At 39.2% G+C, this 16,281-nt stretch overlaps 1 protein-coding gene and 1 long non-coding RNA gene across 2 annotated transcripts; one reads left to right on the top strand and one right to left on the bottom strand.

Moving 5' to 3' along the window:
• Positions 1–4,778: 4,778 nt before the first annotated feature.
• Positions 4,779–15,234, top strand: ube2d2 (ubiquitin-conjugating enzyme E2D 2 (UBC4/5 homolog, yeast)). Its single transcript, XM_038698557.1, has 7 exons — positions 4,779–5,030; positions 6,879–6,942; positions 11,263–11,294; positions 11,429–11,506; positions 11,702–11,807; positions 12,223–12,316; positions 13,947–15,234. The coding sequence occupies exons 1-7, from the start codon at positions 5,007–5,009 to the stop codon at positions 13,990–13,992; spliced, it is 444 nt and encodes a 147-aa protein (XP_038554485.1). The 5' UTR covers positions 4,779–5,006; the 3' UTR covers positions 13,993–15,234.
• Positions 7,762–12,291, bottom strand: LOC119888119. The gene is made up of 2 exons (XR_005441846.1): positions 12,203–12,291; positions 7,762–8,036 (listed from the first exon to the last, which is right to left on the bottom strand). It is a non-coding gene; the product is annotated as an uncharacterized LOC119888119 (long non-coding RNA).
• Positions 15,235–16,281: the final 1,047 nt, after the last annotated feature.

Genomic DNA, 16,281 nt, shown 5'->3' with positions numbered 1-16,281 from the left:
ACCAATTACTCTAAAAAGAAAAGCCAAGGATGATTTGAAAGATGAAAAATTTACATGTAAAAATTCTACACATAGGAGGCTTTAATGATAACATGCTAACAAATGTAGTCTACATGTTTATGCTAATGTTACACAGAGCAACATTTAGAGCACTGGTGCTGGGCAATGTTGCCGTCAATGATAATGAGTAAAGATTACTACCGTAATCCCCTTCTACCGCCGCTATCTGTTCAAAACATAGTCGGACTTGCCATCAGCAAGATTGCCCAGCAACATTGCTCAAAAAGTTGCCCCGTCTATCATCAGCTTTAGTACTTTTTTTCATGCTGTGAAGAGTAGAACAGAGGCTGTGGGGAATTTGGTCAATACATTTTTATGTTTCTTGTCAAAAACTAAAGTGTTGGTCAAGTATTTTTGACCAATTAGATGGATTAGTCAAAGCGTCACAAAATGGGCACTGAGATTGTTGCATGCACTTAATATTACATTAGACGAACTCAATGTTGAGTATATACCATACTCAACAGCCCTGTGTCTGCTGTGGAATCCTTCAGGTTTCTGGGATCCACTATATCCCAGGACCTGAAGTGGGAGCCCAACACTGACACCATCATCAAGAAGGCCCAGCAGAGGATGTACTTCCTGCGTCAGCTCAGGAAGCTCAACCTGCCTAAGGAGCTGCTGATCCAGTTCTACACAGCCATCATCCAGTCTGTCCTCTGCACCTCCATCACTCTCTGGTTTGGATCTGCCACCAAAAAGGACAAGAGCAGACTACAACATACAGTCAGGACTCCAGAAAAAATAATCGGTGCCAACCTGCCCTCCATTCAGGACTTAGACAGGAAACATCACTGCAGATCCATCTCACCCCGGACACAACCTGTTCCAGCTCCTCCCCTCTGGTAGGCGCTACAGAGCTCTGTACGCCAAAACCAACAGACTCAGAAGCAGTTTCTTCCCACAAGCCATCACTCTGATGAACAGCTGATTTCTGACTCACAGTGTCAGGAACAATTCCTGTGCAATAACCCAGTAACTCTGTCTCTAATCAGCCACCTGTTTACTGGTTACTACTATTATTTATTTATTCACCATTCTCTATTTCAGTGCTGTTCATACTATGTCATATTGTATATTCTGCATACCAATACACCTACCTCAGGTCATAAGGTCATAGGTCTTTTTTATTTTTTCCAGCATCCTTTGCACTATGCTCCATCACACTGTGTACATGTGTACATGTATGTGTATGTGTATCTGTATATCATATCCACCTTCAACATGTACATAATGAGAATAATAGTTTACTCTTGCATCCTTTGCACTCTGATCACTGCACTATTTGTCAATATGTCTATATTGTTTTGTTCATAGTGTGTATATTAGTGTTGTCTATACTGTAGTCTGTGTCTGATTTATTTTATTATTGTGTTATTGTATTTTTGTATGAGTAAGCACATCGTGAGCAATGTACAATCCTGAGTCAAATTCTTTGTATGTGAACACATACCTGGCAATAAAGCTGATTCTGATTCTGATTCTGAATTATTGTCAGATTATTGTGTTTCTTCATCTCCTGGTCCCTCACTATCAAAAACTGAAATGTTTTTTCTCAGTTTTGTTTTGTCATGCAGTTGTTTTTTGCATTTTAATTGAATAAGTTGTAGTTCATCACTGTCAAAATTACAATGCTACAAATACTACTACTGGCGTCTTTTTACATCAGATATTTTCAGTCTAGGTGTCTCATGTATATATTTATGTAGATGAACCTCAGACATTTTGGTTTCACTTTTACCCTCCATCTTTTCATTTGTGAGCAAAGGAGTGAACGCTTATAGACATGTGTATTAAAAGTAAAATTAACTTCTGTTTTGAATTGGGGGAAAACTACTATTAAGCCAAACACTGGTGTACAGTTTACAAATGTGGCACATTGCATGAAACTGGGAAAAAACTATCACATACTTTCAGAGGTAAACTGAATGTTTATGAAGAAATCTGGATCTCATTCTATATTCTCACAAATTAAAAACTTAAAAACATACTTAAATATAACTGCTATATATATATATATATATATATATATATATATATATATATATATATATATATGTGTGTGTGTGTGTGTGTGTGTGTGTGCGTGTGTGTGTACGAATTAAAAAACTTAAAAACATACTTAACTATAACTGCTATATATATATTTATATATATATATATATGTGTGTGTGTGTGTGTGTGTGTGTGTGTGTGTGTGTGTGTGTGTGTGAGTATGCCCAGTGTGTGTACACCCAGTATGAAATTTTAGATCTCTCATACTACTGCTACCACAACAAATGCTACTAATATTGTGTTCTAACCATGCAATAGAAGAAGATTTCATGACAGGCCCATTCTTCAACAATGAACATCTTTAATTAACTGGAACGTTTTTGCTTCATTAGATGACTGTCCACACACTGATTGGGAACAAATATGAAGGATGAAAACATTCTTAGGGCATCAATTCAGAACAGGTGCAATCTGCATGCAAATCTGCCTCAGTGAGACAAACGATAAAAGCAGCTTAAATATTACGTTAACTTCTGTGCAGTTGAAGAGAGGTAAGGCATGTGTATAGCCTATTATTATACGGTAGGCCTATTGTAGTGTAATAGGCTTACGACACAACAACCAGTGACAAATGCTACAGTGCAAGCCTAAAGACTGTTGTATTTGCTGTGAAATGAGTAAATTGTGAGAGTTTCTGCAGCCAACAGTGCTCCACAGAACTTAGCAAAATGTATAGATGGCAAAAAGATCAATGCTGATATTTGTTATGGATGGTTTATTTTGCTTTTGACAATACGTGGTTCAATCATTTGCTTTAAAGTATAGAGTCAATCATTTTTGCATGTCTCCTTATAGATTAATATGTGTTCTTAAATAAATTAATGATGAAATGCATTTATGTCCTGCTTTAGTCTTGTTTGGGCTGCTGTGATAATGTGAACATAACTATAGGGTTTATTATTTTTTCTTTTCTCTTATGCGTTATGTTTATGAGTTTGCGAATAAGAAATTCTTATTGTGTAATTCTCTGTATGGCAGTGTATGCAGGTGAGCAGACTATGGATAGGACATTGGGTGTTGTTTGCGTTTCCATCACTGTAATAAAGTAGTTGTTTCAAACTTTGTGTTGTGGCTTCACTCTCGTGGAGATGTGCTGAGAATTTTAGAGGTCGAGGTTGGACGTTGAAGTAATTTCTTTAATTTCTTTCAGTAATTTGCCCACCTTTTACCGTACACAGCACACCTTTACCTCAAATCTGCTGGGAATCCCTCGGCTCCACGTCACACCCGCAAATGAAAAAAACAAACAGAGCATTTTATGTTACACGAATATGACACCCAGTGACATCGCCTACAGCACATAACAGAGTTAAGAAAAATATATGTGAAAAATTCTGTAATACTGTACTGTAGGTCTATCTTACACCAGGATTACGTACCAAATGTGTACTGTACCCACGATCTAGAGACCACAGTCTTTGTAGTCATATCACTCCGCGCTGAGCAAACCCGTGTGTACTTCATCTATCCCCTAACATTTTAAGTATATCGATAAATGTAGCCAACGGATTGGAGCATTTCTAACCATCTCCAGTTCACAGTCTGTAAATATGTTAATGACATTAAACCGTATTAGTAAACGATTTTAGGACAGGTTCCCAGGAGTTTACCTCATGCAAAATGCGTGCTGGGTAGACATTTTGGCTCCCGCCGGACCATGTGAACAAATCCTTGCCGCTCCATGCACGGAGCCGCAATGAAGCCAGTTGCAGGACTACACCAGCGTGCACCGTGAGCCCTTTACGTGCACATGTCGGCGGAAGGCTCTCTAGTGGTAGCGCAGTGAGAGATGCGATGCAACAACAAGACTTCCGCTTTGCACGGCTGGCCTTCAGAATTAAAAGGGTGATGTTAATGTGACGGTGATTTATTTGTATTTTCGCCATATACGCTAAATTAATTACCCATAATATATTGGTCTCACAAAAATGAATAAAAATGTCATATGTAATAGAGGTGAAACTGTCAATTTAGTCGAGAAAATATTTAGATAAATGATGAATCGTTTAAGTCATTTTTCAAGTGCCAAAAATTCGGTGGTCCGACTCCTTGTATGTGAGGATTTGCTGCTTTCTTCTGTTTTATACCATTGCAAACTGAATGTGTGGGGGTTTCAGGCTTTCCGTCGGTCAAAGCCAGCTACTATTTGAAGATGTCACTTTGGGTACACAAAATATGTGATGGGTATTTTTCACTATTTCTTACATTTTAGAAACGAAACAATTAATCGAGACAATAATCATCAGATTGCTCTATGATGTAATAATGGTTACTTGCATCCCAATTTGCGTTGTTTAGTGGGGACAATATTCAATATGTGCAGCGTTTAAAATAGCCTATTATTACACATAGTACAGGACAAGATTGTGAACAGTGTGACAGATTTTGAGGGCCTGCAATTAGGTTTAAACGCTATAATATTCTTGATGGGGTTCATCAATGGTGATAAATGATTCGAAGTAGGCTATACATTTTATGAACGTTTAGAGTCCTCAATGTACAGCAAAGTGCTGTATGCAAAAAGCATACATATTTGTCAGCATATATGAGCCAAGTTGCATGCAATTCTCGGCGTGCATGCAGAATTTGGCACAACACTTTGTTTTATTGTGAAGAGTTGGTCCGGAAGTGTTGTCGTTGTTGCTGCTGGCAGATCACAGGCCGCAGTGATTTGGTAGCCGCTGCAGTAGGAGGAAGGACCGCGGTTCTACCCCTTCTATCTTTCAGTTTCGCGTCGAGATTTTATCGGTGGTTCCTTCTGGTAGCGATCAGTAAATTGAGTGTACAGTAACGGTGTTCTATGAAAACTAAGTTGTAGTATTACCAACGGACAGTGACATCAATCGCCATTTTAATTGCACGTTTTCCCTGACAGAACCGCTAGCACAACAATGGCTCTGAAAAGAATTCACAAGGTAAGGAAGTGAACGGCGAGGCCCAGGATTTCGCAGTTTCGTTGGGGATTTACTTCCAATGTTGGCCATCTGGTGCTTGTTGTCGAGTGTAATAAACGTATAATATTTTAAAAATATTGACTTAATACCTCGGGCTTGTTTTCAACTGCCAGCTAACGGTCTCTGAATAGCGAGTGACGACAGTGAGAGCAGCAATGCGCCGCCTGTCTGTGTTCACCAGAGCTACTAACGATACAAACGGGCCAACTGAACCGTTAGACATACAACTAACTTACGTTAACTGCTCTTAATTAAAGGTTTACCATCGATAGCTTTAATTCATTATGATTTTATTTTCTAATCCTGGGTATAACGGAATGCTAGCTATGCCGGTTACTAGCTAACAATGTTAGCGTTGTGTTAGCCGTCTCTGGCTAACGTTATCGGTCCCGGTGGTTGGCTAACTCGGACAAGCTAAACGGTTCTTCTACTACAGTAACGCTATTTCTTTGCAGTAAAGACACAGTGGATTCAGTTCTTAAGGGTTTAAAGCTGTATGGTATCTCCTTAGTAGTTCTCCTGTACTGTAGTTAAGGTAGCTAACGTTATTTTTATTGTTACTTAACGTTATCGCTGCTTGATTTGACAGATAAGTTACCGAGCTAGCGGTAACGTTAACTCCAACGTTAGCTTAGTTTAAGAGGACTCTCGCCCTTATTTTTTTTTTTATTAACGGTAGCTAATTTGCTCTTTCTTTTCTGTGTAGTCGAATAAATAACAGAAGTAACGTTAAAACGGTAGACATGTAACAGACCAGAGATGTGGATGGATGCAACCTAAGCTAGCGTAGATCTGTTCCCTGTTTTTTTTTTCATTACGTTAAATTGTCTTCGTTATGCACAACTGGGAGCTAATTTAAGTACGTTAACGTGAATCATGATCAAGTATGCGTGTTGTAGTTTGTATTTTACATTGTAATCGTCGACTCACGAGACAGACGAGCAATATATAACACAAGGAAACGCTGGTGATGTTAGCAGTGTGTCGCTATGGTTAAAAACAGGCCCCACGCGTTGATCGCGTTTGATGCCATGTTGCTGACAGCAGGCGAGCAGCAGATCGGTGTTACACCGTTTATTTGATATGAGTTAGCTTGATGGTGTGTTTTGTTTTGTTTTATTGATGTTATCCCCCCCCAATAACGTTAGCCCATGTCGTGATGTGGCTGACCAGCCAGCATAATATTTCTGTCACTTGACATCCAGCGCTGTTTAACCTGACCACCTAGCATTTACGCTAAGCTAATGTTTGCACTATAACGTTACACTAAGCTACACACACACACCTAGCCTCAGTTTGCCGGCTTGTCTTAGTTATAGTAAAACTCTGTTGTCATATCGTCGTGATATCAGTTTGGCTGTCACACGCACTACCTGCTGTACCTGGAGAAATGCGGTTACGTAAAGCGGTCACTTCAGTAATCAAAGCTCATGGTGCTGCTGTAGTGATGTTGTGTCAGCTGGAATTGAGTTTCTGGGTTGTTACTATTGCACTGGGACTTTGTAGAAATTGCACTGGCACCGTCTGGCACCCGCCTTCAGATCTGTTTACAAACAGTTTAGTCAACTATACACAGGGCTCATTCTGGGCCTGTTATGTGAAATAAAAAAAAATACCCGTCCAAATATTAGTAGATATTAATTGCGGATTATTAAAGATCTTTTTCCAAGAATTAAGTGTTGTTGCAATGTTTTCGTGTTGCCATTTCCAGTTAAGGTGTTTTGTTCCTGTTAATGTAGGTTATTGTTTAAGGAAATACATGAAATACTGCAGGACCCGGTCAACTGACTTGTCATTTGTTTGTCTCAGGAGTTGAACGACTTGGCACGGGACCCACCAGCCCAGTGTTCTGCAGGACCAGTAGGAGATGACAGTAAGTTCAGCATCGAAACCGACACAGCTCCGGTAGCTCTGTGTGACTGGAGCTCAATATTGAACAGTACTTCAGAACAAATTCCAGGTTTACCCTTCCCATTTTTTGGCAAGATCATTTAATTGAAAACTCAACCCGCAGAAATAAATATTCATTAGTTCGACAATGACACAAAAAGGAATGTCTTATTTGCTTATTAATTGCAGTCTATGTACATTTAGCCTTTAACCTGCAATCCAGAAAATACTTGGCCTGCCTCTTGTGAAAGTTATGGTTCATTATAAAAGCATATTCCCAACTCTATTGCTACGTGTCAGTTTCACTTTTACTTTCAGGGCAAATACAAGGGGAATTCTCGTCTGGCTAGTATTTTATTGTTTTGTAATGTAGGAGTAAATGGGGACAGATTTTTCTTCATTAATCCATTCAGATTTCCTTATAAAGACTGATTCAAAAATAAAACTCAGAGGGCATTCATGAACTTAGCTTTTCTGTTAGTACATGCAGTACCTTTTCAGGCATACTGTAGATATTTTAAAGGATGTCAGTAGAATGATGGAAAGCAGAGTTTTTTTTTTTTTCTTACTTGTGTCAGCGGCTACTGTCTAATACAGAAATTAATACATTTTAAAAATAGAGAAATAAATAAAATGTTTAAATTTCTCGAATTTATTGCGTATTAACATAATTCCATCTAAACAGGTTAGCTTCTAAATTTGTCATTGTAATCTGATAGATGACCCTCTGAAATTATCACTAAAGAAAATGCGCGTGAACGCGGTTACACCATATACGCTATCAAATATAGAACAATGGAAAAACTGTTGCATGTTTGTTTATTTATTAAGTTATTGAAATTTAGCAGTATATAACTGCTGTCTGTGTGCGGACTGTACGCAGCCCATGAAGTCTGTGGTCTGTTTTAAGAGTGTCTTGTGCTACCAGCAGTTCAAAGCTCTCCCTGTAACATCCCGCCACCTGTGTCTCTGCCTCGATATTCTTGTTGTTCGCTTATCTCTCAACAGCCTTTAAAGTGCGTTGTCCATCTCCACGACGCTGTGACTTCCGCTGTGTGTCTTTCATGGTAGAAACTTCTATGAACAAGCGAAAGAGGACAGTAAATTCAGACATTAAAAACCTTTTTATCTTTGTTTCAAGTCAATTTTTCAACTCGTAAACGGATACGATTTCACACCCTGTGGATGGTCTGTGTGATTTTTGTTTTATTTGTTGTTTTTTAACCATTTTTAGTGTTACACTTGTACATTATTAAGAGGAAATGGCACTGGTGAAATCCTACCTGGTATTCAATGCATAAAATGTGCCATGAAGTTATCAGAAACTCCTGGTTGCCATAAATAGTGGACACTGATAAATTGATTTATGGAGCCAAATTATTCCCCTCAGCAGGCTTAAAGATAATTAGTGAGGCTAAAATTGATAGGGTGTCCACCAGTCACCCTTTGTTCATGCAGGATGTTGGCCGGTTAATGATATTATCTGAATGACTGTGGGATGGCTATTCATCAGCTACCTTATTATAAACACACTAGCCACATGTAGTAGAAATGTGTGTACACCTTTTGTGACATTTGATAAAGATAATTTACCCCTCTTGCACTGTGGAAGCTAAAGAAGATCAATTACATATGTTCAGTTTGTAATGTAGGTCACTTGAAGTGTGTGTGTTATGTAAGTTTGTATTATTGTTTCAAATTGATCAAGCTACAATAGATTTGGGGCGTATTTGTCTGTAGTGTAATAAGCATACCGTAGTAGTTTAGGTTATGTTTTTTGAATGTAGTTGTGTGTGCAAACAATATCATGAACACCTATACAGATGTAGTCCAGTACAATAGTCCTATGATAAAGACCACGTTTTGTGAACGTTATGATGATCATTTCTGTTGGAACTCTTCAGAGAGGAGTTGTGGTCCACTGCATTACATTTAAAGCTTAATCTATTTTAATACCCCCCAAGTTAACTTGTATACAGGGAGGACAGAATATAAGTGCTATGGGGATTGTGTCAGCCCCCTCCCTGTATACGCCAGCACAGTTATCTGTCACAGGACTCGGAAAAAGGCTTTAGGCCAAAGAATAAACATAAACATGCAGAAGATGTGTGCATTTTCCTAATATGGTGCAATGCACAGGCAAAGAGATTATAAACTAGCATATATAATTTCATCTTTATATCATTTTCATTTCATTTCCATTTGTGGATATTTTTACGACTGTTGTTCTGCTCTGGTGATCCACAACAAACAGCCGTCAATGAGCTGGTGTTTGTACTGACAGGTGCGTTACTGTTCTCTGAGCGTTTTTTCCTGATCATTGACCGTAAGTAACCTAAACATGAAGCAGTGGATCTTTCCTGTCTGAAGAGTGGCAACTTGTTGCTCATCACATATTGCATGTTAGAATCAAAACAATGGCCTTCACATCACAGTCTAGTTCTGTTTAACCTTCACTTCAATCAGCTATCTTTTGATTTTTTTTTTTTTTTTTTTTTTTTTTTTGTCATTTCAGAAACATAGTATTACACTTTTATTTTAAATGCAGAGTTCTTTCTTCCACAAAAAAATGCTGCCTGCTGCCATTATGGATCACCGATTGTCAAACGTTACATTAGAATCGAAACAAAAAAACATCTTCAGATTTGGTAGAGTAGAATTGATTGGTTGAACTAACAGTAATTAGCCAATGAAAGAGCCCTTTACAAAACATTTCATGTTTCATCATAATCATTAGTGTTCTAACAGTCAACATGTGTAACTCGTCAGCTAGCCGTTTAGCTAGCAGAAGCTTGTTCCGGTGACATCAGCTAACTGTAAGTAGCATGTCGCTAATAAGCTCAGATCTGTCATTCCGCAGAAAGAAAGCGGACATAAAGCGTACACACACGCATTTGAACATAACATTGCCCTCTTGCAAATGACACAACGTACCTGTAGTCTACAAAGGTTGACATGAACCTGCTGAGGATCAGTAAGGTTGCATTTGCCTGTAAAGGGTTGAGCAGATGCTTATCACCACTGAAACACCTGGGGCCCTCAAGGGACCAACACACACACACCCCACTGTTACATGTTTGTGACACATGCAACTCCTGCCAGGTGAAGCGGCTGCGATACTACATCGTGTAAAGATACTCGTTACTTGTGCAATTTGAGTACGAATATTTTTGTATTCCCAAATCTTTGCATGTTTATTTAGCATGTTTTCTTCAATGAGTACTAATTGATTTAATTGCATTAATAATGATAGAAACAGTAAATCAACAATGCTTAATAACGACTTTGTTAAACCTGAGTCGGACATCTCCTAAATAGATGAAATCTGTGCATATTTATGTTTGGAAAAAATATTTTTAATTTAGGTATCACTATTTCAGGTTCACATATGATCACGCCACGTTTGAAGATGTTCCCCGAAGGGCAATGAATACAATGTAAGCTAATGCAAGCCATTAGCTGGAGGGGGAGCACCACTTGTTTGTAAGCTTTCTCCAACACAGCTTTTTTTTTATTTCAGTATCATTGCCAACAAATGTTCAACCGCTATTGGCGTCCTTGCTTGAAATCGTTTTGATGAAATGTGCGTACTTTTACATAAGAGGAGTTGATAGTGTCAGAGCTAAAACCAGAAATCTGACAATGCAGAACTCATAAAAAATGGAAATCAGTTCTTAATAACCATCTTTACTCTCGTTTCATGTGTGATGTCTAACATATTTGTAACATTTGTGCATCTTTTAGCGCGTGTGGCACTGTGGGGAAAAAAAATCAGTAGCAGCAATGTCGCTCTTGACGTGTCGCTTCCTGTCATCCAACAGCAAATAAACCACTCTATTATAAGAAACGAGAAAGTGTTTCTTGGAACACATCATTGCTGTGGTTTACTTTTTGCAACATTTGTCCTCAGACCTCAACGGGATGTTTCAATTAGAAAGGTGTGAATGCTGCCAAATCAAACTCTGATGGATTGTTTTTGTTTTCGGGATTTGTGTTGTCCAAGCCTTTGTTTAAATGATCAGCGTAACAATTTCCTCATAAGCAGCACTTTTGATATTATTCATTGAAGGAGCAATTTCTGAGTGTAAATGTGAGGCTACTGCCATTATGACCCGTTACAATCTACAATAATAACAAGAAAACCTGTTTCCAAGAATATTTGTCCTGAATTGCATTTTATGTAAGAGCCTGTTACTCAACTGCACAAATAAACATGCACACCTCATGTGGAATTATTTACACTTGCCAGACACACATTGTGTTCTTAGTGTTTCATAACCAATTTCTCTCGTTTCTGTTTCAGTGTTTCACTGGCAAGCCACAATAATGGGACCTGTAAGTATTCACTTTCTTAATATATGCCAATTTTTGTGCTGGGAACTCACGTGACAGTTTATTTTTTTTACTTTCCTGAAGTCTTTGACTCCTTTCACTAATGAGATGAATGGATTTCTCTCTCCTGACTGTAGAATGACAGTCCTTACCAGAGCGGGGTTTTCTTCTTGACCATACACTTCCCCACAGACTACCCCTTCAAACCGCCAAAGGTAAGCAAAATGTAGACGCACGAAAACATACAACGGAGCAACGTACATAAAGTAACAGTGAGGCACATAAAGTTCCCTATTGCCTGCTAAAACATGCCACAGCCTTACATCATTCGGTTTCCTGTTGTTCCTCTCATCTGCCCCTCATTCTCACCCCCTCCCCCCTGCATTTCTTTTCTCTCTGTCTGTTTTCAGGTCGCATTTACCACAAGAATCTACCACCCAAATATCAACAGCAACGGCAGCATTTGTCTTGACATTCTGCGATCACAGTGGTCTCCAGCTCTCACCATCTCCAAAGGTAGGCTGTTTCTTACTGACCTTCAGATGTTTAACTGCACACATGGTTACAGATAAATGGCAGATGCCCCACTGGCTCAATAAACAGGATGTTAAGAATGAAGGAACTTTTTTTTTTTTTGTTATGAAAATGCTCCCCACAAACATTTCTCATGCAGAGGTCTGTGTAGCTATCTCTGTAAATGTCAGGTTTAGCTCTTTTCATTTACTGCTAGGTTATTACCGGACATGCTTATAAATGTTGTCCCTCATGCACAAGAGTTAAAAAAAAAAATCCCAATTACATGTATTATCAACGGCTCCATAGCCGTGACATCCAAGGGTCATTTGAAGGAAAATGAAAGAAATTCTGAAAATGTTTTTTTTTTTGTGAAAACTGATTAGCTAACTCCTAACCTTCACCTGGTCCATTCCAGTCCTCCTGTCCATCTGCTCTCTGCTGTGCGACCCAAACCCGGATGACCCCTTAGTACCCGAGATCGCCCGCATCTACAAGACGGACAGGGAAAAGTATGTTCTTTTTTATGTTGTTTCCTGCATCATGTTGTCAACATGATTGTTACCAGCCTTTCAAGTCTGTCAAGGCTCCGCCCGGCCTGGGTGGAGCTGTGCAAAAACCTGTTCTTATCAAAGTCAGCGTCACAAACTGGCTACTGATGGACAGAAGCACCATCGTGATAATGATTACTGACTTTCAGAACTACCGTACCGTGTGTGCAGCAGTCACAAAGCAGGGAGCAAAAGTTGACAATTTGACAAAATTCACATGAATTAACCAAATTTCTGTTACATTTGAAGAACTCCAGGCCTAATTTCTGCCAGAACATTTGTCACTTGACGTGCAGTTTGAATAGGGGGAGGGTAATCTGTTACACGCTGTGATGAGCGGGCTTTAATAGAACTGGAGTTATTTACGTGTTGTGGCTCAAACTGGTCTGCTGTGACATAAAAGTTCACTGCAGAACAGACACCATATTGTCTACATCTTGCGTCTGCGGCTCCATTTTTTTTCTTGTTTTCTTTATAGTAGAATTGCACAAAGTAATTATATTTTTCTCTGATTTTTGTCAACATTGTTGAGGACTCTGTTGTCTTTTTGAATAAACTTTATTGGAATTGTCAATGGGCAAAACTAACCAGGGTTCTCGTGATTATGGTCAGTGTGAACAGCCTTGTCGTTGTTGGCAGTTAATCCGTACAGTGTGAGCAATAAAGAGGCCGTGCAGAAAGGACGATCAAAACGTGAAGTGTCAGATAACACGACGTACATCATTAATAATAACAGGATTTCCCTGAACTTTAGTCTCCATACACATTTGAAATGTAGCTGCTGTTGCCACAGTTCAATTTGCACTTGAATATGTTATTTTTGTAGTTAAAAGTTGATATCTGTGATGTGGCTGCTCCAAATACACCTGCTTAAAATTGGAATATACAAAAATGTGATACATTGATCAAATAATCTTTATAAATACATTTTTACTGATATTTGTTCTTCAACACACCTTTCCTCCAACTCTGAAAAATGTATTATTCACAGCGTCCGCCCAGTTAGAGCCCAGCTTACCTGTAGAGCAGTTGCTCCACACTGGACTGCCACAGGCTACACGGGTCTCATGTTTTAACTGTAAGACTCGCACTGAATGCCCATGTTCATCATCCCTGATATGAAAACATCACTTTATCACACAATCAAAGAAGTTATTGTGCATCCAAGTCGTAGCGCTGTCCTCCGATTCCATCACAGGTCTGTAGTTGGGTCATTTTGAGACAAGACTCGGCATGTGAACATTTATATGCTGTTGTCCAGCGCTAGTGTACAATGACGAGAAAACATAGCATGTCTTTTTGTTATTATTATATGAAGTGTTTTACAACATAGCTATTTGACTATTGTGTCCTCCACTTGGATATGATGCTGCGTATCAGTCACACACATTTTCTGCTGTGGCTATTAGCTCTTCTGTAGTTAGGTCATGCACCAGCAAGCTTAATAAACATGAACAACTGCAATAAAATGATTAATGGTGTTGCAAATACCCTACAGATTTGTTGCAAAAGATGTTACAAAATGCTAATATGTTGGTCCGTACAAGGCTAAACAACTAACCACGTCCTCTCTCTGTCTGCTTGTTCACAGGTACAACAAAATAGCTCGGGAATGGACACAAAAGTATGCAATGTAGTGTTGGGGGTAAAATCATGGCCAACCACCTCTACGATGTAAAATTAGGGGAGCTTCAGACGTAAAGAGAAAACAAACAAAAAACCATTCAAACAAATGAAAAGTTTAAAACAAGATCTTGTTGGTTTCCATTGGAGTGCTTTCTTTGAGCCACGCCTCCCCTTCACCAGAGTACCTGTAAAACTCCCTCTGCCCCATCTCCTTACGTTTTCTCTCTCTTCTTCCTCTCTCTATTTGACTCTGCCCCTCCCCCTGTCCTCACCTCACCTGCCCACCCTCCAGTGTACATATCTTCAAATTGCAATGGTAACACCCATCTCTCCTTACTCCTTTTTCACCTCCTCCCTCCCTTGTGACCTCTGAGCCCTGCATCTCCTGACTTCTGTATTCCATTACATTTTGTCACGATGCAGGTTGGGCTGTTGCGACCGCCCCAACTACCCCTTTCTCCTACACACAGCTGCAGCCTCATGCACCTTCCCCAGACGTTAATAACTAAAAGCATTCCTTTGAGCATCTGTAAACTTTGAGGGGACCTATTTGTTTGTTTTTTTTCCCCTCTCTTTATTTCCCTACTTGTTTCGGGGGATGGGGAGATGGAGGGATTTTTTTTACACTCTGCACCCCTTGTTTTGTTGTCCTTGTATTTCCCATCTGTAGAAGTGACAATTCATGAAAGCAGTTTTCACGCGAGTAGAAGGGCACTCTGTATTTTATACAATAAATACGTTAAAGAAATCATTGCAGGCTGTGTAAAAGAAAAAAATGCACATGGCCTATTTTGGTCTTTTGTTGGATTCTGTGAAAGGACTTGAATTTATTCCCCCCACCCCACCTTACCCAAGATGACCCCTTTGTACACACACACAGACACACATGCACGCACAAATGTCACCCCCACCTCTACCACCAACTTTTCTTTATTCACAAAGTGGAGGTTCTGGACCAGGTATATTTAAGCAATTTATTTTTCTTAGTTTAACCTGTGTTTTTATCCCCCCTCCCCCTAACTCTTTAGGTTGCTTTTATTTCTTTTTGTGTTTTTTTTTTTGTTCTTTTTTTTTTTTTTTTGCTATTGTTAAATTAGAGGCTAACATCTTAAATGGCTATGGGACTGGCTTGGGCTCTGGGTGCGAGGAGAACCCACTCTTCTTGCACAAAACCTCTGTATATTGAATTACCTGAGAGGCTCGTTGAGCTTTGTGTGTTGATTAAACTGTGTAATAAAAACCCATGACTCCTGTGTTGTGACTCATTCTCAGGTCCTTTTTGAAGGACATGCACACGTTGGAAAAGGACATGGGGAGTCAGGTCACATTTGTAACCCAGTTTTACAGGAGTCTGACAGGATGATAATACCTGCCTTTACCACACTGTCACTTCTATTTGATAGACAAAGAATTTACTGGTAGCGATTTAACTAAGTACAACTTCACTGAAACTTAAAGGATTTTAAAATTGTTCAGTATGAATGATTGGAAGTGTGTGGGAGATGTAGCTCCATATGTGTTGTCTACTTGTGTTTTCTGATTTATATTAATTGCAGAATCCTCACCTTCATACAGTGCACTTTTTGATCTTCATGGTGGTACGTCGTTGTGTCGCCCTCTGGTGCTTTTATATAAAGTATTCTGCGTCCATGTATGAATTAGTCGCTAAAGAGGGAAACTGAGTTTTATTTTCTTTCAAATTGAATCCAGAAAGGGTTGTTTAGGTTCATCGTATTTACATTCAAGAGAAAAATGTCACGTTGGGAGGGGAAATGGGACTCACCAAAGAGCCCACACATGAAGATGATTCCCCTCAGTCTATGTCTTGAAACCTTTGGAATCAACTGTCGTGCCCCAGACAGTGTGCAATATGCAATTTAACTATTCAAGAAATACATATCTAACATAGCAAGCTAGTTCACATCTGCTACATACAGCTTAATTAAAGCATCAGTTATCCATATCGTCATTATCTTTAGTGAGACCGTTGAGGCACATGCAACTCGGCAAACTCAATTCGCAAACGGAGACTGAAATGTGGTTGAAAACTCCGGAGAAAGCCAGTAAATGCACCTGGAAATAAGATGTATCTAGTCAAACTACTGTCCCCACGGTCAAGAGTTAACTTTCACAATCAAAGGAAAAAATACTCGATTTCACGTGAACACGAGGTCTTCTTAAATGTTAGTGTGAAGCACTTATCTTAACTATATAGGGAAAGAAAATGCATAGATGGATCAAATCTCGGACTGTCGCTGTTCAGTCTTCAAATCGCCCTAAAGCGAAGCCGGAAGGACCCT

The sequence above is a fragment of the Micropterus salmoides genome, unplaced genomic scaffold, assembly GCF_014851395.1.
Source record: "Micropterus salmoides isolate LMB-PRFRI ecotype aquatic unplaced genomic scaffold, ASM1485139v1 Ms_hic_scaffold_5, whole genome shotgun sequence".
Taxonomy (NCBI): Eukaryota; Metazoa; Chordata; class Actinopteri; order Centrarchiformes; family Centrarchidae; genus Micropterus; species Micropterus salmoides.
This window is presented reverse-complemented; position numbering and strand designations above follow the sequence as displayed.